The sequence below is a fragment of the Cydia splendana genome, unplaced genomic scaffold (genome assembly GCF_910591565.1).
Source record: "Cydia splendana unplaced genomic scaffold, ilCydSple1.2 scaffold_66_ctg1, whole genome shotgun sequence".
Taxonomy (NCBI): domain Eukaryota; kingdom Metazoa; phylum Arthropoda; class Insecta; order Lepidoptera; family Tortricidae; genus Cydia; species Cydia splendana.
In genome coordinates this window covers 74,798-102,621 of record NW_026946897.1, presented here as the reverse complement: position 1 = coordinate 102,621, position 27,824 = coordinate 74,798, and the positions used below count along the sequence as shown (strand labels likewise).

Below are 27,824 nucleotides of genomic sequence, written 5' to 3'. Positions count from 1 at the left end.
CAAATTTTGTTTAACCCTCGTGCTTTGAAACCCTCGCAACGCTCAAGATTCCATGTTTCGAATGTTTTACTTGCTCAAGTATCAATATTAGCACGAGCGGTTAAACAACAACTTTGCCCCCTTGTAAAATAAATAACTATTTCAATATAGTCAGCTAAACTGAGGTACAAATTCAAAAACTCACCAGCAGTTTAGCTTCACGACCTTCCAGATGGAAAAACAGCATGCCAATGACTTGAAAATTTGCCTTGTATAACTGACAAAGCAACCTGCCTGTGTGGTGGGAGTGTAGGAGCGAGGGACGTATATGCTAGAAAAGGGCAATACGACCTACGATAGTGTTGCCACTCTCAATTAGAAATGCAATGGATAGTTGTTTGGTCGGATACCGGATATTCGGCCCGACCGTCGGCCAAATATTCGGTATCCGACCGCCGAATCTTCGGCCGGCGGAACAATAAAAAAAATAAAAAATCATTTATTTCAGACCTTGGTTCATACACTTACACCAAAAAACTAATTAACTACAAACTAAATTTAACAATACCTACATTTCGGTTTTTAGGTGCGCATTGTGCAGGTTTTAACCTGTTTCGTGGTGAACATTGGCGCGGACTCATTTCTATGTTCGAAATGAGTAGGTACCTACGCGTGCAAGTGAGTGGATGTTTAAATTGTTTTGAAATAATAAACGAGTAATGTACAATATGACCGTGACTGTTTCTTAAATCCAATTTGTTTACTCTGAAATCAAGCAAAGTTACTATCCGGTATCCGGCCGGGTATATTATTCTGAGGTTCCAAATATCGGTACAGTTGTTAAATTGTTGCTTAATTTGGAGATTGACCCCAATTTCATTTCTGATCAAATCGGTCGATTTGATCATCCCGCCTGGACTTCACTTAACAGCCGTAACACATTACCGCGCCGTTCAGGGTCACGGTGCGCCAAACCATAGCCTGATGTCATGTAATATGTCGCTCCTACACTCCCACCACACAGGCAGGTTGCTTTGTCAGTTATACAAGGCAAATTTTCAAGTCATTGGCATGCTGTTTTTCCATCTGGAAGGTCGTGAAGCTAAACTGCTGGTGAGTTTTTGAATTTGTACCTCAGTTTAGCTGACTATATTGAAATAGTTATTTATTTTACAAGGGGGCAAAGTTGTTGTTTAACCGCTCGTGCTAATATTGATACTTGAGCAAGTAAAACATTCGAAACATGGAATCTTGAGCGTTGCGAGGGTTTCAAAGCACGAGGGTTAAACAAAATTTGCCCCAAGTGAAACACAAAATGTTTCACCACACCAACCCGAAGCAAATATTAAATGTAAAAATATCATACAAAATCAAATACAAATGAATTTTATTAAATATTTATGATTTAAAAGTCAATTCTACCAGCAAACATAAGAAAACAACTCAAAATTTGCATTTGATTCCTTTGCCTCACTTGTGAATAAAATGAAACTTTGCTCTCAGTCTTTGAAGTGCAAAGTAAGCCTTTCCGAGCTGGTGTGAAATAAATAATTAAATTTTTCACGCCACTGTTCGGAAATGTGGCAATAGATGGTCTAAAACCAAGCTGGAAAGTAGGCAATAGCTGTAGCACTTGAACCACCACTACTACACTCGCGTGCAAAAGTATTGCATCACTTTGCATTTTTTCGTCCGCACTCAATATCTTTGTAATTCTATACCCGATTCTGAAAATTTTGGTATCAACTGAAAGCTTATAATGTAACGCATTAGAAAAATGGTAAATTCAATGAAATTTCGAATCTGAAGACTATAAAAAATCATAAAACTGAAAGTAGTCGCATAATGCTCCAAAAATAAATCCGGAAACTTGAGACTTGTCAAGTGTCATATAACCGCTTCAAGTCTGCCGACGATTGTTTTTGTAAGTTAGGTTGTCTCATAAATGTCTGGAATTGCTTCGTAAATAACACCTGTTTGTTATTATATCTATGTGTCAAGAGCTCCCAACATACATCATAGTTTTCGGCGGTTATTTGTAGATGTTGTACAAGTTTTTCCGCTTCCCCCTTCAATTTTCCTTTTAAATGCTGCATTTTCTGCGCCTTTGATAACGCAGGATTGTTATGAATAGCCACGTTATATAATTCCTTGAAAGTAGGCCATTGTGTATAGTTTCCAAAAAATTGAGGGATTTCCAGCTTAGGCAAAGTTAACTGTTGGTGAATAGACGATGAAAGTTTACTATTAAGACTCTTCTTTACTCGCTCATATTTCAGCTCATGGAGCATATAATTGTCGTAATAGTCGATGTCAGTGCCGTTTGTAATACTGTCAATTTGCAAATGAACATTCTCTACGGCAGTCCATCGCGTTTGCAACAATTTTAACTTATCCTCAATTTCCCATTTTTCATTTACCGTGTCAATTTTAATACTTTCCACGTACCTTTTTAGCGCTCTGAAATTCGCATTCTGAAGCTGCTTATGTTCCATCAATTTTGTGTCCTCTCCGAGAAACTTCTTGGTGTCAAAAATCACTTCTGCCGCTGTCTTCTCTTTCTCGTCCTTGGCAGCGGCCGTCACTTGCTCCTCGACGTTGATCGTCTTTATGTCACTCGTTCCAGCCTCAGTATCAACAGATGCGGGCATGTTGCTAGCTTGCAGGGCCTTCCGAGTCCCCGCGTACCAGGTCGAAACTACATCGAAGATATTCTCGGTGAAATATTGATGGCTTTTGTCATGTTCCTTCTGTAGTTGAGCGTCATTCTCTACGCACTCTAACCACAGATTCTCCAATTTCTCTAATCGGTCTGTCAGATACTTAGAAGTCTTCCTGATCGCGGAGTCCTTCTTGAAATTTGCCTGTATCCTTTTGATCTCCTCCAAAATCACCGCTTGCCGCGCGATTAATCCGGTTCGAAGGACCAAAATTATGTAAGATGAATGTCAATATCGAATGCCAATGAATTGTCAAGGAATGTCAAATTATGTCAAATGTAAGGAGAGGTGCCGAAACACCAACGAAAAGATGTCAAATATAAGAAGCGAGTTTTTACTGCAAGGTTAGAAATTACAATGAATACAATATGTTGATCTTATTAATAATTACAGCTAGGTTGAGTGGGAAATTGCGATGCGTGTGCAAGATGACGCTCTACTTTTTGGGCAAAGTACAGATGCATCGTTTGCACGGAGATGTTGTTTTGGGTCAGATCAAAGTGCACATGCATAGCTGCAGAAAATGTACATCTTTGTACACATATCCTTAATAGCTCTATTTCCCCTGGCATTTTTCCTTCTGCTTGGAAAGATGCTGATATCATCCCCCTTCCCAAAAAGTCCAATCCATCTTCTTTCTCAGACTATAGACACATATCTATTCTTCCTTTTCTCTCTAAGGTTCTTGAGCGGCTAGTACATCAGCAGCTTACGTCCTTCTTAAACGTGTATGAGCTCATGAACCCTTACCAGTCTGGTTTTCGTCCCGGTCACAGTACAGTCACAGTCCTTGTCAAGATTACTGATGATATTCGGGCCGGAATGGACAACCGTAGACTCACTGTACTATCGCTGTCAATACCCTGGGGGGTCAATGTTACTCTACGTCCGTAAGAAGTACCTTAGATAGCCCTACACGTGATCCCTGGGTGGTGCTAAAAGAGTAACAAACTTGGCAGCTGCACTGTCCCATCAGGACCTCGCAGTGCTCACTGGACTCCTTCATATGCTTTCTCACTACTACCCTCCGAGAAGATGCCAATTAAAGCTGCTATAACGAATACGCCACAGAACAAATCGACAATGGATATAGGACCTTATGTCCGAGTCTGTTCCTTGAACATAGAAAGGATAAGTTTATCAAAAACAGAGTGCATGCAAAAAATCCTGTTCGACCAGGATATCGACGTTGCCCTTATACAGGAAACACACGCCAAAGATGCCACTGAGTTGTCACGCAGAGGAGCACTCCAGGACATGATATGATTGCTGCTACAGACCATGGTCATTACGGTACGGCTATGAGATATAAGATACTTGTGAGGAGGTTGCGGAGCGTAGGACGGGCAGAATCGGGGCACTAAATAGTATAAATGATAACTACCAGTGTAGATTAAGTAGTGAACCCCTTTATTGGTAAAGCGTCCTATTTTATACAAGTAGATTGTCGCTGATACAAGCAATATGCGTTTATGTCGCAGTAAACCAAACTGTTACTGCTAAACACGGAAAGTGGACATTTGCCACATTACACCTCCCCCGAAAGTTCCTCTCACCGCCGGGGTGGCAGAAGAAAAAATTTAAACGCATGTTACTTGTTTACAATTTTTTCTGAAATCAATAAAAAAAAATTAATTAATTTATATAAATGCAAACAAACTTTATTTAGCTTGATTTTATGTGTCGTAGGTGTCGTAGTCCTTAAAAAAAATCGTTGTCTTTTAATAAGAAAATAATATCTCCACTTGTTATCATCTCTCAAACGTTAAAATATTGAGTAACAAAGTTTTTTTTTCCAAACGGTACATAGATAGGAGTATTTTTAGGAGTTATAGGCACATTCGTATTATGTGACCTCTTAGCTAGAGCACTAGTCCTTCGTACTTGATCATAGTGTGATATACAGTATCCTCCGTGAAAGTTGTAGGAGACTTATTGTCTTAATGTATTTGTGTCTCTAGGTACAGGCAGAGCCGTACAGCCTGGCCTGATATGCCGATATTATATTAGTTAGTCACGGGTACGCACGGGAGCGTAGCCCATTGTTGACGTTTTATAGGGTGACCATGCCCTCGGGCAACCAATCCCACGTATAGTTATGAATATAGGGTGACCATGCCCTGGGTAACCATTCCCATTGATTTTGTTAGGAGTATAGGACTCCGTCTTAATTCGGCATTAGTTATTTTTATTACGAGATTTATAGGGTACCGTAACTATAAACAGCGAGAGTGAATATTTTAAAGTCAAATACCAAATGTTTTTAAATGTTTTACAGTTGAAGAGTTAATGTTTTAAAGAAGAAGATAGTTAATCAATATTTTAACGTTTGAGAGATGATAACAAGTGGAGATATTATTTTCTTATTAAAAGACAACGATTTTTTTTAAGGACTACGACACCTACGACACATAAAATCAAGCTAAATAAAGTTTGTTTGCATTTATATAAATTAATTAATTTTTTTTTATTGATTTCAGAAAAAATTGTAAACAAGTAACATGCGTTTAAATTTTTTCTTCTGCCACCCCGGCGGTGAGAGGAACTTTCGGGGGAGGTGTAATGTGGCAAATGTCCACTTTCCGTGTTTAGCAGTAACAGTTTGGTTTACTGCGACATAAACGCATATTGCTTGTATCAGCGACAATCTACTTGTATAAAATAGGACGCTTTACCAATAAAGGGGTTCACTACTTAATCTACACTGGTAGTTATCATTTATACTATTTAGTGCCCCGATTCTGCCCGTCCTACGCTCCGCAACCTCCTCACAAGTATCTTATATCTCATAGCCGTACCGTAATGACCATGGTCTGTAGCAGCAATCATATCATGTCCTGGAGTGCTCCTCTGCGTGACAACTCAGTGGCATCTTTGGCGTGTGTTTCCTGTATAAGGGCAACGTCGATATCCTGGTCGAACAGGATTTTTTGCATGCACTCTGTTTTTGATAAACTTATCCTTTCTATGTTCAAGGAACAGACTCGGACATAAGGTCCTATATCCATTGTCGATTTGTTCTGTGGCGTATTCGTTATAGCAGCTTTAATTGGCATCTTCTCGGAGGGTAGTAGTGAGAAAGCATATGAAGGAGTCCAGTGAGCACTGCGAGGTCCTGATGGGACAGTGCAGCTGCCAAGTTTGTTACTCTTTTAGCACCACCCAGGGATCACGTGTAGGGCTATCTAAGGTACTTCTTACGGACGTAGAGTAACATTGACCCCCCAGGGTATTGACAGCGATAGTACAGTGAGTCTACGGTTGTCCATTCCGGCCCGAATATCATCAGTAATCTTGACAAGGACTGTGACTGTACTGTGACCGGGACGAAAACCAGACTGGTAAGGGTTCATGAGCTCATACACGTTTAAGAAGGACGTAAGCTGCTGATGTACTAGCCGCTCAAGAACCTTAGAGAGAAAAGGAAGAATAGATATGTGTCTATAGTCTGAGAAAGAAGATGGATTGGACTTTTTGGGAAGGGGGATGATATCAGCATCTTTCCAAGCAGAAGGAAAAATGCCAGGGGAAATAGAGCTATTAAGGATATGTGTACAAAGATGTACATTTTCTGCAGCTATGCATGTGCACTTTGATCTGACCCAAAACAACATCTCCGTGCAAACGATGCATCTGTACTTTGCCCAAAAAGTAGAGCGTCATCTTGCACACGCATCGCAATTTCCCACTCAACCTAGCTGTAATTATTAATAAGATCAACATATTGTATTCATTGTAATTTCTAACCTTGCAGTAAAAACTCGCTTCTTATATTTGACATCTTTTCGTTGGTGTTTCGGCACCTCTCCTTACATTTGACATAATTTGACATTCCTTGACAATTCATTGGCATTCGATATTGACATTCATCTTACATAATTTTGGTCCTTCGAACCGGATTAATCGCGCGGCAAGCGGTGATTTTGGAGGAGATCAAAAGGATACAGGCAAATTTCAAGAAGGACTCCGCGATCAGGAAGACTTCTAAGTATCTGACAGACCGATTAGAGAAATTGGAGAATCTGTGGTTAGAGTGCGTAGAGAATGACGCTCAACTACAGAAGGAACATGACAAAAGCCATCAATATTTCACCGAGAATATCTTCGATGTAGTTTCGACCTGGTACGCGGGGACTCGGAAGGCCCTGCAAGCTAGCAACATGCCCGCATCTGTTGATACTGAGGCTGGAACGAGTGACATAAAGACGATCAACGTCGAGGAGCAAGTGACGGCCGCTGCCAAGGACGAGAAAGAGAAGACAGCGGCAGAAGTGATTTTTGACACCAAGAAGTTTCTCGGAGAGGACACAAAATTGATGGAACATAAGCAGCTTCAGAATGCGAATTTCAGAGCGCTAAAAAGGTACGTGGAAAGTATTAAAATTGACACGGTAAATGAAAAATGGGAAATTGAGGATAAGTTAAAATTGTTGCAAACGCGATGGACTGCCGTAGAGAATGTTCATTTGCAAATTGACAGTATTACAAACGGCACTGACATCGACTATTACGACAATTATATGCTCCATGAGCTGAAATATGAGCGAGTAAAGAAGAGTCTTAATAGTAAACTTTCATCGTCTATTCACCAACAGTTAACTTTGCCTAAGCTGGAAATCCCTCAATTTTTTGGAAACTATACACAATGGCCTACTTTCAAGGAATTATATAACGTGGCTATTCATAACAATCCTGCGTTATCAAAGGCGCAGAAAATGCAGCATTTAAAAGGAAAATTGAAGGGGGAAGCGGAAAAACTTGTACAACATCTACAAATAACCGCCGAAAACTATGATGTATGTTGGGAGCTCTTGACACATAGATATAATAACAAACAGGTGTTATTTACGAAGCAATTCCAGACATTTATGAGACAACCTAACTTACAAAAACAATCGTCGGCAGACTTGAAGCGGTTATATGACACTAGCATGGAAACAATACACGCGATCCATAACTTGGGCGTAGATACGGCAAGTTGCGATCCAGTCCTTGTCCATATACTATGCGAAAAATTGGATACTGACACATACTCCGATTACATGGAAATGAGAGCACATCCCCGCGAATTGCCCTCCCTTGACGAATTCATGGGTTTCATAGAAGCGAAATTCACGGCCCTCGAACCTTTGACAAAGCGCAAATCTGACACCAGTCCGGCCAAACCAGCGCAACCGGCTTACCGACAATCGCATACTTTTAATAAATACACAAAATCCACAAACCAATCGTCAAAGGGCCCGATGAACTCAAATTATCATTCCAACTATCACGTATCTACCAATAAAATTAAATGCTCATTATGCAATGATGATCACGCGCTATTTCAATGCAAACGCTTTCTCAGCATGACACCAAATGAGCAATTAAAGCATGTTACTAAGTCCAACATATGCAAAAATTGCTTATATGTCCATACAAAGAATTATTGCAAATCTGAGAAACGTTGTAAGGAGTGCAATGAACCGCACAATACGATGATACATAAGGCCTTTGCGAACCAGCCGTCATCGTCGTCATCTCCTGCCGTACCATCACAGAGACAGGCGCAAAACAGCTTCGTCGTTGGCAGTGATGAAGATTCTTTATTACCTACAGCGCTAATACAGGTGGCCGACGAAAATGGGAATTACCACACGCTTCGGGCACTGATAGACCAGGGGAGTGAAATCACATTAATTACCGAAAACGCAGTACAAACGCTGGGTCTGCAAAGACAAGCACTAGCAGGGAACATAACGGGCGTTGGAACCTTATCCAACAAAAGCAGGGGTAAAGTACACTTGAAATGTAAGTCGTTACATAACGATTTCGAATTCTCTACGGATGCACTAATACTGACACGCGTGGTCCGCGATCTACCCAGTACAACATTTGCAAAAAAGAACTGGGGACACATTGACAACATTACGTTAGCAGACCCGCAATACAACATTTCTCATCAAATCGACCTTTTACTAAATGTGCAAGTGTACTCCAAAGTAGTAATGAACGGCCTCTTGAAAGGCGAAACAGGCCCCATAGCACAGCAGACGCAACTAGGATGGATACTTTCAGGCGTCGTCAAATCATACAACTGTCACGTGGTTATCAATGACACAGAGGATTTAGCAAAATATTGGGAGGTAGAGGACATCACTGACAATAAAAATCAATTGACATCACAGGAAGAGTACTGCGAAAACTTTTATGCAACCACCACTCGCCGATTGGAAAACGGGAAGTATGAGGTCCGACTACCGATGAAAGAAAATTTTGCACAACATTTGGGAGAATCGAAACCACAAGCAATAGCACAATTTCGACAGCTTGAAAGGAAATTAATGAAGGATGAGAACTTGTCGGCAGGTTACAAAAAATTCATAGATGAATACCTGGAAATGGGACACATGAAAGAATGTTCCGCAGTGGTCAACCCTCAATGTCATCTGAGTCATCATGCTGTGCACAAGAGCGATTCACTAACCACAAAGCTTCGCGTCGTGTTCAATGGATCCCAAAGGACCTCCTCGGGACAGAGCCTGAATGATCTAATGGAATGTGGACCCAAATTACACCAAGATTTGCAAACACTCCTTCTCCAATGGAGACGATACAAATTTGTTATGACTACCGACTGTGAAAAAATGTATAGAATGATCCTGGTTCACGAAAAAGATCAGCATCTCCAGAAAATCATATGGCGAGATAACCCGAACCAGCCATTAAAAGAATACCAACTTACAACTGTGACATACGGCCAAAAGGCTGCCCCATTTCTAGCCCTAAGGACTCTAAAACAACTGGCCATCGACGATGCAGAAAAATACCCCTTAGCGGCAAACGTCATAAATAACGAAATTTATGTCGATGACGTTTTGACAGGAAGTGACAATTTAGATCAGGCTCTAGAAATCCAAAATCAATTGATATGCATACTTAAAGGAGCCGGATTTAACTTAAGGAAGTGGATGAGCAATACGCAAGCATTGCTAGAAAATATCCCGGACGACAGCATTAGTCCCACCGTCATCGATTTCAACAATGCCCATGCGACTAAAACGCTCGGATTACAATGGCATCCCGCACGTGACACTTTCTCGTTTAAAAACACGTTCAATGACAAACCCAAGGGGAAACTTACAAAACGCATTATACTATCGGAAATTTCAAAAATATACGACCCCTTAGGATTCCTGACCCCCTTGACAATAAAGGCTAAAATACTGTTTCAATCTATATGGCAATCTAACTGCAACTGGGATGATACAGTATCCGAACAAGTACAAAATGATTGGTACAAATTTACCACTGACATACGTGACATAGAAACCATAGAAATACCACGATGGTTGGGTGACATGACACACGATTTCGAGATACACGGATTTTGCGATTCGTCAGAAAAGGCTTACGCATGCTGCATCTACGTCCGTACGGCAGACGTGCAGAACAAACCCGTCGTAACTCTTATCGCCGCTAAATCCCGATTAGCCCCCATAAGCCAAAGTCAAAAACAGACTTTGCCCCGACTAGAACTTTGTGCCACGGTACTTTTATCACAACTCATGAAAAAGGTGATTCAAGCTCTTAAGTGGGAGTGCTTACCTGACAACACATTTGCATGGTCAGACTCTATGATTACGCTAAGCTGGCTCAAGGGCGACCCTACGAAATGGAAAACGTTCGTCAGCAACAGAGTCAAACAAGTGCTCGACGTTATTCCTAGCGCGCATTGGAACCACGTCAAATCAGAAGATAACGCCGCAGATTGCGCCACAAGAGGTCTTAGCGTATCTAACTTGAAAGCCCACTCGCTTTGGTGGCAAGGTCCAGAATGGTTAAAAAATTTTGACAAAACCTCGCTTGACAACAAGATACCCGCGACAGATTGTGAAGTCAAACCAAAACAAGCGAATGTTGTGCAATCAGAGCCACCGTCGCTAATAATGGAATTACTAAGCCGACATAGCAACATGACTCATATCACTCGAGTCTTAGCATGGATTTTGCGCTTTATTGCAATAACACGAATGCGGACTATGAAAGCTAAGCTATTCTACTTAACAGTGGCCGAGTTACTAACTGCAGAAAAGGTCATTGTCAAGCATATTCAGCACTACGACTTCCCCGACGAAATAAGGAAGTTACGTGCAACCAAAACTGTCAGTACGAAAAGTAACATTTTAAAACTCAATCCGTTCTTAGATGACAATGATGTCCTGAGAGTAGGAGGCCGGCTGAACAACTCCTCTCTCCATGACTACACGAAACATCCAATGATTATTGCAAAAAATAGCAGATTGACAGAATTATTAGTAAAACGAGCACACTTAGAAAACCTTCATGGTGGTCCTAAATTAACCCTAGTGCACCTACGCGACAAATACTGGATTGTAGGGGGATACCAAGCAGTCAAAAAATATTTCCACCAGTGCGTTACGTGTCGGAGATTCAACGCCGCACAACAACAACAAATTATGGCAGACCTACCTCGACCGAGAGTGACACCATCCCGCCCCTTCTTACACACGGGAATAGATTTTACAGGATTTGTTGACATTAAAGCAAACAAGGGCAGAGGGATAAAGACACTGAAGGCCTACATAGCCGTATTTGTCTGTCTTGCAACAAAAGCAGTACACCTAGAATTGGTATCAGAACTCAGCAGCAGTGCATTCTTGGCAGCATTCCGCCGGTTTTGTGCGAGACGTGGAGCACCAAAAGACATGTACAGCGACAATGGGACCAATTTTGTAGCCGCTAATCGGCAACTGCAAAAAGAACATAAGGAAATATTACAAAGCATGGATACAACAGTAATAAACTGTCTTACTGACAAGGGCACAACCTGGCACTTTAACGCCCCCGCTTGGCCTTCAGCAGGCGGCCTATGGGAGGCAAGTGTTAAAAGTACTAAATACCATTTAAAAAGGGTAATTGGGGAGCAAAAATTGACTTACGAGGAATTTTCGACTTTGCTGCACCAAATTGAAGCATGTCTTAACTCCAGACCATTGTGCCCCCTGACTGAAAATATTGAAGATCTGAAGTGCCTCACACCGGGTCACTTCCTAATCGTGGGAGACGCCCACCTGACAATCCCTGAACCCATCGATTCGGACTATGACCTAAGAAAGAGATGGCAACTAGTACAAAAAATAACCCGTGACTTTTGGTTGGTTTGGTCTAGAGAATATTTACAACAATTACAGTCGAGAAATAAATGGCAAAAGCCAACCGACGATCTACAGTTGAACGATATTGTGTGCATTCGAAGCAATCAACCTGTTGGACGATGGGCTTTAGGCCGAGTTATTGACACCCACCCTGGAAAAGATGGACACACGAGAGTGGTCACCCTAAAAACAGAAAACGCCATCATGAAGCGGCCCATTGTGCAACTCGTACCACTTATCACTAATTCAAATGACAATACAAGAAATGACAACGATAACCACTCGTCGCCCCCCTCTATCAATGCAAATCCCTCCTCGAGATCCCGCAAGACGTCCTGGATGTCACTTTTATGTTACTCTCTATTGCTAATGATGACACTATTCACTCCTGTTACTCAAGCCGATGCAAGAACCTTCAAAATAACTTCATTGGACTCTGATCGAACATTATATTTCGACAGGATATCTGACATGCAAGAAATCAAAGATGATTGGAAAATCGTTCTATATTATAACATGACAAATTACTGGCAAAATATAGACGCGTTGAATAGATATGTGACACAGATTAAACGCTCGATACGGCCCGAGATTTTAGAACAATTTCATATTATTGTTAATCAGCTAGACCAAGACATGCGAGAACTACGCTACTACAACACGTTACTCAAAAATCAACCTATGGAAAATCCTCGGTACAGGCGAGGGCTAGCTGACGGAGTGGGTTACCTTGCAAACTCCCTATTTGGGGTATTGGATCAACGTTTCGCCGAAAAATATGAAAATGACATCCAAATGACACGAAACAACGAACAACATTTACTACAACTAATAAAAAATCAGACTAGCATAATCGAAGCTGAAGGCAATATATTAAAGCGCAACGAACATACTATGAGCAAGCAATTTAAAATTCTTACTGAGCACCTAAACAGATTATCAACGGAATCAACACATGTTTATACTCAACACGAAAATGCATTGTACATTATGACATCTTCTATGGCAGCGAACGGAATCCTTCAACATCTGAAAAACATACAGCAAACCGTTATAAATACATTAACTAATATGTATCACGGACAAGTCGACGTCCATCTTCTATCTCCAAACCAATTGCAAATTGAATTAAATAAAATAGCTCGCCACCTAGCCAGCAAATTAGCCCTTCCTGAGATTCATGACAATATACGCAACTTATACAAGTTACTTAAAATTCAAGCTCGCATAACCGACCAATATCTTATAATGGAAGTCAAAATCCCCTTACTAAGCGACGAAGTATATGAAATTGACCGATTAATAAGTGTCCCGCAACACGCATCACGTGACAACATCATACAGGTCATTCCCGGAACCGAACTAATTGCATTTAACATTAATCAAGACACGTTCATCCCAATGGAACGCACTGACATCAACACATGCCTCCAAATGAACGAACAAAAGTTACTATGTCACTTGAACAATCCCATCTATGACGTACAACAAGGCAAATCTATTTGTAACACAGAAATCCTAAATCATCACAAGAAATATGACTCCTATTGCCACACGGAAACAAAACCCTGCGCCGACAGATGGTACAAATTGCATAAACAAAACACATGGCTATTCGCCTGCTGCGAAGAATGCTTAGTTCGCATTTTATGCCCAGACGGCCTGGCGACGAAAGCACTTCATAACAACGGACTGATTCAGCTCGGTCAAGGTTGTGTATTGAAAGGTGACACTTTTATGCTATATGCCAACAAAGATTATATCGAGAAAACACTTATTGACTTAGAACCTCATAATATCTTATTAGAATTATCCCCCCTTAATAATGTACTGAATACATCAATCATTCACATGACATTCAATAATGAAACGCATGAACAAGAATTCCAACACCTTCATCGTGAGATACAACTGCTTAAGTCCCAATCCAGATTTGAAGAGATGTCCTCTCATGACCGATACCAATACATTACCATCGGAACATCATTAATCATCAGCATACCCATACTCGTCATTATTTTGTACGTATACTACAAATACCGAACGGGAACCTGGAGATTGGAACGGCAGCAACCGCTTGACAAAAAAGAAACAAGTGATAGTGAAAAAAGTGAATGTGGGTATAGTGAACCAGTACCAAGTGCGCGAAAACATACAACCGCCCCGACTGAGGTGGTTTTTGACTCAAGTACGAACCTTTAAGTGCCTACCTATAGTTAATAATTAAATCATTCAATTTGTGTTTAAATGTACTCAAACCTTATTTGTTTTATATTTGACTCTAGATTTACATATTACCTAGATTTTACATGCATGTATTTTAACTTATGCTACGGGTAAGCGGTGAGAATAAATAAAACTGTAGTTTTTAAAATAACGAACTAAATTTATTCTCCCTTAACTTCCGCCGCAAGCACACGAATACGTCGTAGGGTAGGGTACGTTCTAGGCCGGTACTGATTTTGCTCCGAGGACAGTTCCACCACGCAAGTACTCCCCTGAAGCTGCCGGTGCCACTGCGGGTTGGGAGATGGACGAGCTGAGGGACGTCAGCTGGGGCCGCTCTTGAACTGCCGGGCTGTCTTCACGGCTACGGTTCTAGCCGTAACTAGGCTCCCTGGAATTTATTTCCATTGTGTAAAGGAAAGTTCTTAATATGTCTCCGCTGACTGTACCCGGCACGGCAAGAAGCAAAGCAGGAAGCAGTACTGCGTGATGATGATGGTGAAAGTTTGGTGATGTGCGGAATGGTACAGTCAGACGGAGTTTACACTTTGCACTGATGTTATGTTTAAAAGAACAAGTTATAAAACAAAACTGAGTATAGGATCTAACGGTCAAATTTTGAATTTAAAAAATTACTGGAAATTAACTAACTCATAGACTTTAAATAAACACAATTTAGCAATTAAAACGAGATGAAATAAGAGTGGAATGATTGCAAGAGTACCTAAATTAAGTGGCAAGCAAAATCACACAAAGAAATAGCATAGCGAAATAGCCGTTAGAAATAACATTCAAATCTACCTGCTTAGAATAAGCGTAAGAAATGTTCAACACTTACCCAAAGGGGATTTTAAACACTAAAAAATAATTCCATTTGCACTAAATGAGTGCAGGAACGGAATGAATAAATACAATCGAACAAATTAATTCTCGCCGGGCACGACAGACGTCGCTGCGCGAGGGCAAGCGAGCGTGCGCCGGCGACGAAAGCTAGATCTGTCCTGACTCTGATCGACTCGCGCGCGGGCCCGCGCGGAGAGAGGGTCCGCGGGACGGGGACGCCGCTAGCCGGTTTACTTCGAACAAAAGAGTGTTGCACGAAGTACAGTGAGTCGCAATAAGAAGGAACAGTTTTGTAAACATAATATTAAAGTGTTATAAGTTATTTATCAATCTAATTTAATTTTATAAATGTAACCTAGGTTACGTAACGTATCTACGTTACACTTATATAGTTCGACCTGACTTCTGTTTGTTATTAACTTAGCGCCCCTTTTCTGAGTCGCCACTATGTACAAAGATGTACATTTTCTGCAGCTATGCATGTGCACTTTGATCTGACCCAAAACAACATCTCCGTGCAAACGATGCATCTGTACTTTGCCCAAAAAGTAGAGCGTCATCTTGCACACGCATCGCAATTTCCCACTCAACCTAGCTGTAATTATTAATAAGATCAACATATTGTATTCATTGTAATTTCTAACCTTGCAGTAAAAACTCGCTTCTTATATTTGACATCTTTTCGTTGGTGTTTCGGCACCTCTCCTTACATTTGACATAATTTGACATTCCTTGACAATTCATTGGCATTCGATATTGACATTCATCTTACAATATGAGTAGGGACTAAGAGATCAAGAAGAGGAAGAATCATTTTCCGGCTAATACTGTCAACTCCTACGGCATTGGACGAAATGGCTAATACGTTTTTCTTAACATCTCCCTCAGTCAATTGAGTAAGTGCAAAAGGAGGATAGTCAGGAGCAGAGAAATTCGAAAGATGGTCGAGAGTTTTAGTTTTAACTGGCCCGGAGAAGGTAGCAGAAGTTGAGAAGTGTTGGTTAAGCTGAAGTAAGTCTAGATCTTTGCTAACGGAAGGTTGAGAAGACTTCCCAACTCCTACTGACCTTAGGAACTTCCAGACTTTAGCTGGCTCGGCTCCCCATTCTCTACTGCACTGTGAAAGTGACGCCTTTGGGCATCACGAAACACAGTACTGCATCTATTTCGAAGAGCATGGTACCTAGCTTTATTCTTTTCACAGGGGTTACCCTTAAACTTCGATTTGGCCAAGTTTTTCCTAACTATAAGACGCCTGATGTCTTCGGTAAGCCAGGGGGCGGGGATGTGCTTCATCTTGACTGGGCGTACGGGAGCGTGTATATCATAAAGCTTAATAAAATTAAGGTATCGTTAAAGAGAGCCACCTTGTCACTAACCCTATCAGAAAGCAGTATCGAGCTCCAGTCATTAAGCAAGGCATCTTCACGGAGCTTATAAAGACTCATCCTACCAAAATTGCGCTGCAGGAGAACTTTCGGCTTATGTTTAGGTGGACGAATTTTATAAGATAGAAATAACAAATCGTGGTAGGAAAAAGCATCAGCACAAAATTGAGTAAATCCCCCAAAATGATCGGGAGAAGAGACGAGGGCGAGATCCAGAAGCGATGGAGAAGAATTTGGAAAATAATGTGTTGGACCTGACGGCATGATAACCATATTACAGGCCTCAACAAGTGCTTTGAGAGAATTAGAGCGAAAATCATTTTTGAGCAAGCACGTGTTGAAATCGCCCATTATAATATGATGATCGTAAGATGGCATTAGGTCCTCCAGAAATTTCTCAAAAGAAGCAAAATAGTTAACGTGCAGAGAGGGTGAGTAAAAAACACCGAGAAGAATTTTATAGTGCGATAAGCTCAATTCAAGAAATAAATACTCTGCGGTATCAGAAGATAATGATTCAGTGGACATGCCCACAATGGAATACGGAATGTGCGAACGTAGATAGATCGCAACCCCACCACCGCCCCTGCCAGAGCGATCATTGCGTATGAGACAAAAACCAGGAAGGGAGTAACTGGTGGAGGGTAAGCAAGGCTTGAGCCAAGCCTCAGACACAAGAATAGCATCGATCTTGCTCTCCTCGAAAGTTAATAAAAAGTCATTGAAATGAGCGGGAATGCTTTGCGCGTTGAAGAGTACAATATTAAAGTTTTTTGGAAAGTCAGAAAGTTGTTGGTTGAGTTGGCCATGAAGAGAGGGAGGAAGACTATGAAAACTATCGTTAGATGAAACAGAGACAAAATCGCTAAAATCGCTTTGATCATTGATATACATACGGGACATTACCTTTTATAAATAAATAAAAATAATAATTATTATAAATAAATGTACAACGCTTAAAAATACTACTTTTGAAAATCCGGCTACCAGCCAGCAGTATCTTATATGTCGGAGCGTGACTCCAGAAGGACGTATTGCAGCGTTACAGTTCATAGTTAGTTAAAGACTTCTGTATAAAGTCGATTAGCAATGTTTGGCTACGTATTACTGGGTTGTAACGAAATTAATAAAGTTGCGTAAAGAGTACTCGTAACGCCCTCTATTGGCGTGTTGTTGAACTAAGATGACAGGTAGAAGGCTTTGGAACGTCAAGAGGTTTCTCTTGGGTGAACGTAGGCACCAGTTGGCAGTTTTGTCGTTATGTTGGTAGACCGGTCGAGCAGGTTTGCCTACTTGACTTAAAGGCGGGAGCGGGGAGGCTCCTGAAGCAGAGTTGATCGGACCGCGCTAGAGATCGGACGTTAGCCAACCTCGTGCCTAATGCGCCACGTTCCTGAAGGCTTATACCTTATTTTTTAACCATTTAGCTAAGTGTTTTATTCCAAGTGTTATTTTGATTTCTTACGTGTGATTAGAAGCTTACCTTTGTAAAATAAAGAGAAGAAGTGTTGTTTTGAAAAGATGTGTCCCACCGAGTTTGTTGCCGGTCCCATATTGGGATACCCTTCTCCAATTGAGAAGGAATTAAATCTTCTCGGGTCAGATGTGTACGGTTGGAGCCGGCCTAGCTTGATTTGAATAAAGACTTGAACGATTTTATGCGATCCTTTTATTTTGAGTGCAATCCAAATACATCCCAATAACGACTAGATATTTTATTAGGCACTAGTATGGTTAACAAGTCCGAAAGTTTATTTCATGCACTGGTAGCATACTGGTTTAGCTGTGAAGTAATACATTGAGATACTACGCCCACCCGACATCCTGTGTACAACCCCTGTGCCTCCGTCATATACAATTTTTAGCACAAAAATGAAAAATATACTTAGCAAAACACATCCTATACATCCATCCTATACATCTACTTGTCAACGATAATTGTCAATGATTACTGGATACAGGCAATATCCGTTGTCACAACTGCCTGCCTGCTTACAGAATAATAATAATAAGCCCGCAGGGCAGCTTGTGGCGGGCTGTTGGGGAGTAACGACCCCACGGACCCGAGTGCTTCCGAGAGTCGGTCAGGGTCTCCGTCTCCGGCGTGTCTTCGTCGGTTGGAGTGGACCCCAAGGGGACCCGCAGGACTCTCAGCTCTGGCTTTCCTTCATTGGCCGTCCAGAGAGTCGTCGCTAGAGCTATATGCTCCAGGGGTGGAAGTGACAGATGCATAAGACGCGAGTTGACACAGTGACTGGTAACAGCCACTGGGTAGAAAGCGGCGCACACCTCTCGACACCCCTGAGCCGCTCACACCGATGTTGCGGAGGTCGTCTTCGCGACGGCAGTTTCAGGGGCCCATCTAGTCAGCGGCAAGTCACCGCCTGCCTCGATAACTTGTGAAAACATTGTTATGGCAGGTGTCCGACCTCTCTACAATAGCCCAGCCTCATTGTCCACCCAAACTTCAATCTATAGACCGGTATACTGTTCACTTTTTCTACAATAGTCCCAATGCCTGCTGAGACCGTTTCATGTGTGTCTATTGTTGCACCTGTGAACGAGTTCCAGCAGGCGTTCTACATGACATTAAAGCTCTCCAAGGGGCCTCTACGTGTTGGATCTATATCCCCACGCAAGCCTATCAAAAGACCGGGATTTATAGGCCCGTGAAGTCCAAAATGGAGTACAAATAATAATGATAATAACCCCGCGGGGGCAGCTTGTGGCGAGCTGACGGTGAGCACTTTCATCTGGCCCTCGCCTCTGTGCTTGCCTTCACCGGCCGGCCAGAGTGGAGTCGCAAGAGCGGGACCTATGCTCCAGGTTGGAGTGTAAAATGTCATAACGCCGGCGGCCTGCTGAACGGATTACCGGGATCTGGCTACCGCAGACTCACCTCTCGACAACCTCATAGCCACTCCAAAGTGTTGCCCTGTAGTCGCACTGTGCGTGCGGCCATTGCGGGGCCCACTCAATGAGTTGGCGAGTCACCACCTGTCTTTTACAATTTTGAGACCAATTGTCACGGCAGGTATCCGCTAGTCTCCTCCCATAGCCCATTATCCAGTCCATCTAACTTGCATATCAATAGCCTATGACCTTAGATCCCATCGCAGCGCAAAAGTGCTGCAGTGCAATAGTCTTTGCACCTGGCGGGAACCATCTCCGGATGTATCATATTGTGCACTTGGGGATGGTATCTTCCAAGTGTATCCCTTGCTTTTAGATTAAATTGTCTTAAAGGGCCTCTGCGCTGTTGGCTTCGGCCCCACGTACGCCTCCCAAAGGTCCGAGACCCCATGGTCCCGAGATAAGGAAAAGACACACAATAATAATAAAAACGGAACGTAATTATAACACTGGTAACACTGATCATTCAAGCGTCACGCGTCACTTGCTTGTAGGACTGGCGCGTGAGTCACGCGTCAGTCCTACAAGCAAGTGACATTGACAGTTTGTTATGGTTAAGCTAATTAAATTGAAGTGAAGTTAACAGCAAAAATAGATTTAAACCGACTAATGTGAAGAATTCGTTAGGTAAATAAAAAATAGACGAGGGTATATACGTTACAAAAGATAACACGACCAAGGACAGGAGTTAAAGCAAGACAACTAAATTATACTAAAGACATTTAAAGAAAAATATATTAATAACGATTTGCCGGTTTTCTCGACCTCTTGCCCGGCTCACCTGGCTGTTCCCATATAACCATTCCAGTCGCAGAATCACAAAGTGGTAACTAAATGTCAGATGTGTCGTAACAGAGTCCACACAATGTGTCTAGAATTGTTTCGAAACAAAGTGTCGTCGCCGTGTCTACACTTTTCCGTAACAAGGTGTCGACACATTTGTGTGCACTTTGCGTGCGGTTTGCGACTAAATCTGACAGCAAATTTGTGACAGCAAATGTCAATATAAAATACCTCTTGAAAACCAAGGTTTGTCAAACTACTATTAGTGTCTCGTGTGCTCGTAATTCTAGTAAGTCATCATGGGCAATGCAAATGATAATAATCGACCGAAACCATATAAACACCCAACACCCGTCAACCTTTTACAGAAAAGTTTTTAAAGAAATTCAATAAGCTACTTAGGTCAGGCAACGAATGCTCTAAAAGTTGTAGAGGGAAATGCTCGGAACACAATTTTTGACTCCGTAACTCGGTTTGACAAGTTAGGAGGTGAACATATCAAAAGTCCCCGGCCGTAGCCCTTGAGCGGGGGGGAGAGAGGGGGCTTTGAAGGTCCCATTTTCCCGTTTTTCGATTATATCTCGGAAACTATGCATCTCAGCGACATGGCCACTTATACAAAATGAAAGTTAATTTAATTTGTTACAAGTTTATTCAGTCAATTTTTTCGATATGTTGAATAGTTTTTGAGATATCCGCTCTTGAAAGTTTATTTAGGGCTCTCAATTTTATCTTGATATATCTATATCAGTGAAGGTGCTAGGCCGTGTTTGGTATCGTTTTCGTATAAATCTGGGGTGCTGAATCCATTTAAGATATCACATTGACACCATTCCACAAAATAAAAATAAATCTTTTTAGGGTTCCGTACCTCAAAAGGAAAAAAACGGAACCCTTATAGGATCACTCGTGCGTCTGTATGTATGTCCGTCTGAATACACAAAATAGTTCTTTACCTATAGACGACAGGAAAACCTATTAGAAATGTGCAGTCAAGCGCGAGTCGGACTTAATGTACGGAACCCTTAATACGCGAGTCCGACTCGCACTTGGCCGGTTTTTTGAAACTCTTCTTGACGCTTAACCGCTGAACCGATTTCGTTGAAATTTGGTATAGAAATAGTTTGCGTCCCGGAACAGGACATAGGATAGATCTTATAACCAAAATCATCTTTTGAAGGTGTGAAAAGTGGCGTGGAAATTTGTACGGGAAATCAATAACCGCTGAACCGATTTATATGAAATTTGGGATGGTCTACATCTTTGATTTAGTTAAAAATGATGAAAAAACATGACTTCAAACCTAAACTTAAACAGTATTAACTTCAAGAAGTCAATTCTGAATTCCCCCCTACACCTCATTTCACACCTTTAAAGGATGATTTTTGAGATAACTTATTATATCCTGTCTCGGGACTCAAAATATATGTGTACCAAATTTAAATTAAAACTGTTCAGCAGTTTAAGCGTGAAGAGGAGTTTAAAAGAAAGTATTTTAATAAGTTTATATGTTTTTACTTCGGAATGGTGTCAATGTGATACCTTAACTAAATTTGGTACTGCGAATTTATACGAAAACGATACCAAAGATGGCCTCGTAGCTTTACTGTTGTAGAAGTCAAAATAAAATTGAGAGCCCTAAATTCTTATTACTTGGCCAAACTTGTGTAGAAGGAAAAGGTAAAATAAAAGTCTTCGGCAGGAATATAATATAAGTAAGACACAAATATATATTTTTTTTGCGTTACTATTTCATTCATCAAATATAAACATACCTTGATTATACTATTCTAGTGAGATCCTCATAGATAAACAAAAACATTTACTTAAAAAATTACAAGGTCGAAATGTCACGGAACTTGTGAGAGTAATATGTGAAAAATAAAAACTTTTATGACAAAAAAAATCTGGACACAATTTAAGAATCACCCAATTGCGTCGAGGAATCATCTGTATATTTGCTTGTTTCATTAACTCCTCGCTTCTTTTTTGTCCTTTGTATTCTGTAGCAATTTGTTAGATCTGAAAATAAAGATAACTTGCGTCGTCACGGATGTCGATTTATAGGTTTTAGGGAGTGCAGAATTCGAAAACGATGATCATTTTATAATCCAAGATGGCGGCTACGTATTTTGTCATAAAAGTAGAATCCAAAATGGTTATCATTTTCTAAATCTGCGCCCCCCAAAACCTATAAAACGACACCCATGACGACTTTTATGACATAGTGCATGGCCGCCATTTTGGATTTCAAAATGGTCATCATTTTCGAAATCTGCGCCCCCTAAAACCTATAAAACGACATCCATGACGACTTTTATGACATAGTGCATGGCCGCCATCTTGGAATCCAAAATGGTCATCATTTTCGAAATCTGCGCCCCCTAAAACCTATAAAACGACACCCATGACGACTTTTATGGCATAGTGCATGGCCGCCATTTTGGATTCCAAAATGGTCATCATTTTCAAAATTGGGGCCCCCTAAAACGTATAAAACGACATCCATGACGACTTTTATGACACAGTGCATGGCCGCCATTTCGGATTCCAAAATGGTCATTATTTTCGAAATCGGCACTCCCTAAAACCTATATATCGACACCCATCTCGACTTTTATGACAAAGTGTTTTGCTACCATCTGCATGCAAGACATTTCTATTATTTTTACGTACAAAAATGGCCCCCTGTCAACTTACAATCGAGATTTAATCGATAATTTATTCGATTAATATTCAGATTAATTCAATTTCAATCTATGTTAGGTCAACTAAACTAATCGCGATTAAAATTTGAGAATTAACTTTTTTTATTCCATTAATTAGTCGAATAAACAGTTAATCGATTAATGCCCATCTCTGACCACGGAATTTTTACACTTTGAGAATATCTGAAAACAAATCAACACAAGGAGCCATTTTGCAAATCCAGTAACATAGTAACTTTGTTATTACTTTTGACAGCGCGTGTCATGTGTCAACACAGAGTCGACACAAAGTCGAAACATTGCAACTTTGTGACTGCAATATTTCTCAGCCTTAAACCATATTTATACATCATAATTAACAAGTTTCGTAGTATGTAAAGCGTTATTTCTGTTATTTAAGTATAGTATACGCATCGAAGTACTAAAAATGCTTCAAATAATATAGTTATGATCACAGGCACTGAGAAGTAAACAATTTCATTTCCGGCTAAACTAAAACAATGTGGTGGCGCGTTGATTATATTACACTTAGTTTATCAAATCACTCGAGCAGTTTAATTCCCCATAATAATTTAAGTCCTATTGTAATATAAATGCAAACAATATATAATTACGTCTTGTAATCCGTTTTAGAGATGGCGTATTAATGTCACTTATTTTTATTTAAGTATTTTTCCATCTGACAGTTTCCATTTGACAGGAACAAAATGAACGAATGAACGAATGATTTTGGCATAAAGTAGTCGCAAACCCGAAACAATGTGTGCACACGGCGACCACACTTTATGTCACTTTGTGTCATGTGTCGACCCTTCCCCATTTCTGGTAACTGTGTCGACACGGCGACGACTCTGCGACTGGAATTGTGACCGAAACAGACGGTGTCGACACAAGATGTGTCAACACCGCGTCGTAACGGCGACTGGAAATGGTTGTATGGGTTGATCTACCGCAAGCCCGACTGCACCGTCAACTCCAACAGCAGGCCCGGCTTTAGGCGATTGTGTGACCTGGATCTTGTCGAGGTCGGCTCGAGATGTAACACAGCGACGATCGCCATCCTTGACCAGGACGTACACGCTGCCTTTTCGCGTGTAGCAGTTTCGAACTCCGAAACGCTCCCTGGCCATCATGAAGACGTTGTGCCGCGACTTGGTCAGGAATTCGGAGATGATGACACCACCAGTCCCTTTCAAAGCAGTTTTTGCAGCCCAAATGGCATTGCGGTCAGAAAAGTCTCTGAACCCTACCAGAATGCATCTGGTCTTATTGCTAAGTGGACGACCCATACGGTGGCTTCGAGCAATCTTGACAGCAATCAAATCTGTCTTGAGATGCAAGCAAGTCAAGCAAGTCAAGTTCAGCAAGTCCAGAATCCGCGCTGAAGAGTCCTCTTTGTCCGCATCTGCCACCCCATGAAATAGTAGGATCTTGCACCTGGACCGCATCTCCATGCAGTCCACTTGCTGGCTCAGGAACTCAACCTGTTGCTGCAAGGTCTCGATAGCCTTCAGTATGAATGCTCGGAAAACACTGAACTGCGTAGCAACAGATGACACTGTGGGACTCTCCGGGTTAGCCTTCTCAATCTGGCCCTGAAACTCTGCCATCCTTGCGTTGAATGAGGCTCCCAACTTCGCTATTGAGGTCTTGATGGATTCCATTGTAGTTTTGTGGTGAAGTGACAGTGTTATTTAATCAAAGAAAGTGAAATGGAAGAAGATAACTGCTGGTAGGTAGGACTGATCAACAAGTCATTAATTAAATTCAAAATTTAGGCAATAAAATATACTTTTACTATTTAAAATAAATATTAATATATGATGATGTGTGTTTGAGTTTCTATGCCTACCCACACCCACATACTCACATACTCATATACCTACTTAATATAATGTTTAAAGATATTTCATAGACGTCAACTGTAGTCCGGGTGTTTAACATAGACTTAATCTTCTTGTCCAGAAGTTCACGTGTTACGACAGGAAAAGTGAATGTCGGTATATCAGAGCCATCCAAGTGCCTACTGACGTACTGTTTGGATAATGACTCATCGCTGTTTATCACGTATTTCGAAGCTATGTTTAGAAAGTACGAATTAAATGCATTTGGGATTTCTTCATAAGACATGTAAGCGGTCCCGTCAGGTTTTATTATAAGTTGTGATTTAAGAATACACGTATGGTCTAACACAGCTTGTTAACGCGGGTAAACTCGTTCGTCCGAGCGCTAGTAACAGCCCGTTCGACTAGTTAGGGTGCGTCACAGCATCACTGATTAAGCTTTATAAATCAGTCAAGAATACACGTACGGTCTAACGCAGCTTGTTAACTCGGGTAAACTCCTTCGTCCGAGGCTCGGAAACCGAGCGCTAGTAACAGCCCGTTCGACTAGTTAGGGTGCGTCACAGCATCACAGATGCAGACCAATTCGAACGTGCACCTGACATCAAACTAATATTTGACTCATATTGGAATCATATCAGTTAGCTGTCATTCGCGCGTTCATTTCGCTCAGACTCCGCACACGCATTAGTGCCAGGGGGCAGGGTGCCGCGCGAATAATAGCTAATGAATCATATTGGAATCCTTCTCTTTAGGAATGGAAGAAAAAAGCAGATGATTGGATACAATTACAATACGACACTTTTCCGACAACCCTGCTATGGCCAGAATATAATTGGAACTGACGAGTTGCAACAGCAAACCGGAATGAAAAACGCGCGAGAACTGCATGAAGGAGGACTTAAAATGTACCCATTCATGTGTCTGTGAAACGAACTGTCTTGACACAAAAGACGCGAAATTAAACTGTGGTATCATGTAATAGATTGAATAATATCTACAGTTTACTTCTTATTTTTCAAGATCAGGGAACATTGAGTGGTTGGCACTAACTATGCTTCTATGCAAATGCGAGGCTCCGTGATGTTAGCAGCAATCTTTCCAAGGTCCCTTTTGCACTGAACGACACATTTTTTTCAGATAACATATTATGTACGTTTTTTTTAATCTTTATTATTGGATCCACAACAATAAACAAGACATTTAGTCGGTCTCCAGAGTGTGTACTTCGGTTGTTGTCGATATCGATGCCGATGTTAGTAAAAAGATATTCACCGGCGCGAGAATCGCGAGATGTTATATTTTTTTTAGGCAATTTATTTTTAGTACATGTAAGTAAATGTTGTATTTTTTTAATTTGCATTAAATAGGCTTTATCCTCATATTGTTTATGTGTAAAAAGCAGTTTAATTTTTACAATAAATTAAAATAAAAAAACAGAATTGAAAAATTGTATTTTTTGTGATTTTTTTTAATTATTTTAACAAAATGCAGTTTATTATACCGGAAATGAGTTCTACGTTATTGATTTATCCGAAATTGATACCAAACATGACCTATTAGCTACACAGGGATTGTTAGAATTTTTAGAATGAAGCAGGCGGAGCGGTACTTTAACTCCCCCTCTTTAGGCGGGTGAAGAAAAATTTTTCCTTGCATCAATTCCTACAGTTCTGAAAGCTTTTTCTAATCAATATTTAGGGTTTACAGATGCCCACGGTACGATTATCCGGAGCGCCCTAATTGAGCCCTTCAGGAAATTAATGACCCTAGGGTCAATGTCTAGAACGCTATACCGACAAAGTCGTACAGTCGGGAGGATGTATAAATTACATTTCGTTAGTTAGTTCATGATTAAGAACAAAGAAATCCGGAGAATTTCCTGTGAGCTGTGTAAAATAAGCTCAATCTATAGTTTTTTTTAAAACAATCGATATAAATGTAACTTAGAAAATCCTACACAACTCGAAAATTCGATGATTTGGTCAAAATATAAATCTTTACTTATATGGAAACTATCACCAACGGGATACAATGAGATCTATTTATTATGACGTATTTTTTGTTTTATGTTGCGTAAAAAACTAGTTTACTTAAACGTACACTCCAGATCAAAATATTTCTACAATCGTCCGTTTATTTAACACACTTTACCAAAAAAATTTTGGAAATAAAACAAGTGCTTTGTGAGAAATTAAAATAAATAACAAATAAATTAGAGACTGCTATTTTAAAAACGCCGCCACTTTTGCGCGGACATGCGTAGAACAGATAACGTACCTGTTAGATAGAGCATATGAAGCGATTCTGGTTTTATACATATTATATATTGGTACTCCTTAAACTATATCGCCTGACTACGCACTTGCATAATTCGGTTATTGTATTTAAGTAATGAAAAAATCAATAATAATCTAAATCATGGGACAAACATAGGTTGATGTAGGGCACAACAGTATAGTGCGGTTAGCAGGCTAATGGTAACATTTCATTTCTGACTGCAGCTGCACTACTAGTACTGAACGCGTCGCTGTTATTGTCAATTTCCATAGTAAAATGAACAGTAATGCAGCTGTCGTTGGAAATGGACTGTCACCTTAATACATAATATACATATTTAATTTCGACAATTCACTTCGAGGTTTTTGTAAGGTTGTGCTAAATGCGTCTCTTTCTTCCTCAACATGGCATGTCACATGAAAGAGCATATGTTATGCAAGTAAACAATGCGAGGTCTATATGTGGTAGTCTATATAACCCGGGCTTTGTGCGTGACGCGGCAGTGGCACACGTTCCGACGCGTTACGATGCTGTGAGTGTGTGAATAAAAGGGAGGGGTATATTTTCGTTGTTTGGATACCGTTTGTATGATCATGATGACATTCTTGACCGGCCGATTAATATGCGTTTATTTTAATGTACCGGGTGTTTCCTGTAACACGACACGAGCAAATAATTAAACCATATATTGTACTCCTCAAACGATATACCTTTTGACTAACTACTTTTAAAAATTATGAAAACTTTAGATTTTCTCTTTTTTCATACAAATTAAATAATATATTCAATGTACGCTGTCATCACTATCAGAGTGTTTGACATTGCTTATCATGCCTTAAAAATAACAAAATTTGCAATATATTGCATCTGAGAATAAACTGATGTGTAATAAAAACTAATAGATAAGTTATTTTTAAGTTCCTGAACAAATGTCAATCAGTTTGAGGAGTAAAGCCTACAGTTTAATTTCAATATTGCTCCT

General features: G+C 40.6%; 1 protein-coding gene and 1 long non-coding RNA gene across 2 annotated transcripts in view; both read right to left on the bottom strand.

Annotated features, from left to right (window-relative positions):
* The window catches only part of LOC134805821 (uncharacterized), an 89,927-nt gene that overhangs the window by 59,553 nt on the left and 2,550 nt on the right, over positions 1-27,824 (bottom strand). The gene's annotated exons all lie outside the window — the stretch shown is intronic.
* Positions 23,618-24,401, bottom strand: LOC134805822 (uncharacterized). Its single transcript, XM_063779033.1, has one exon. It carries the CDS (start codon positions 24,380-24,382, stop codon positions 23,618-23,620), a length of 765 nt encoding a protein of 254 aa, XP_063635103.1. The 5' UTR covers positions 24,383-24,401.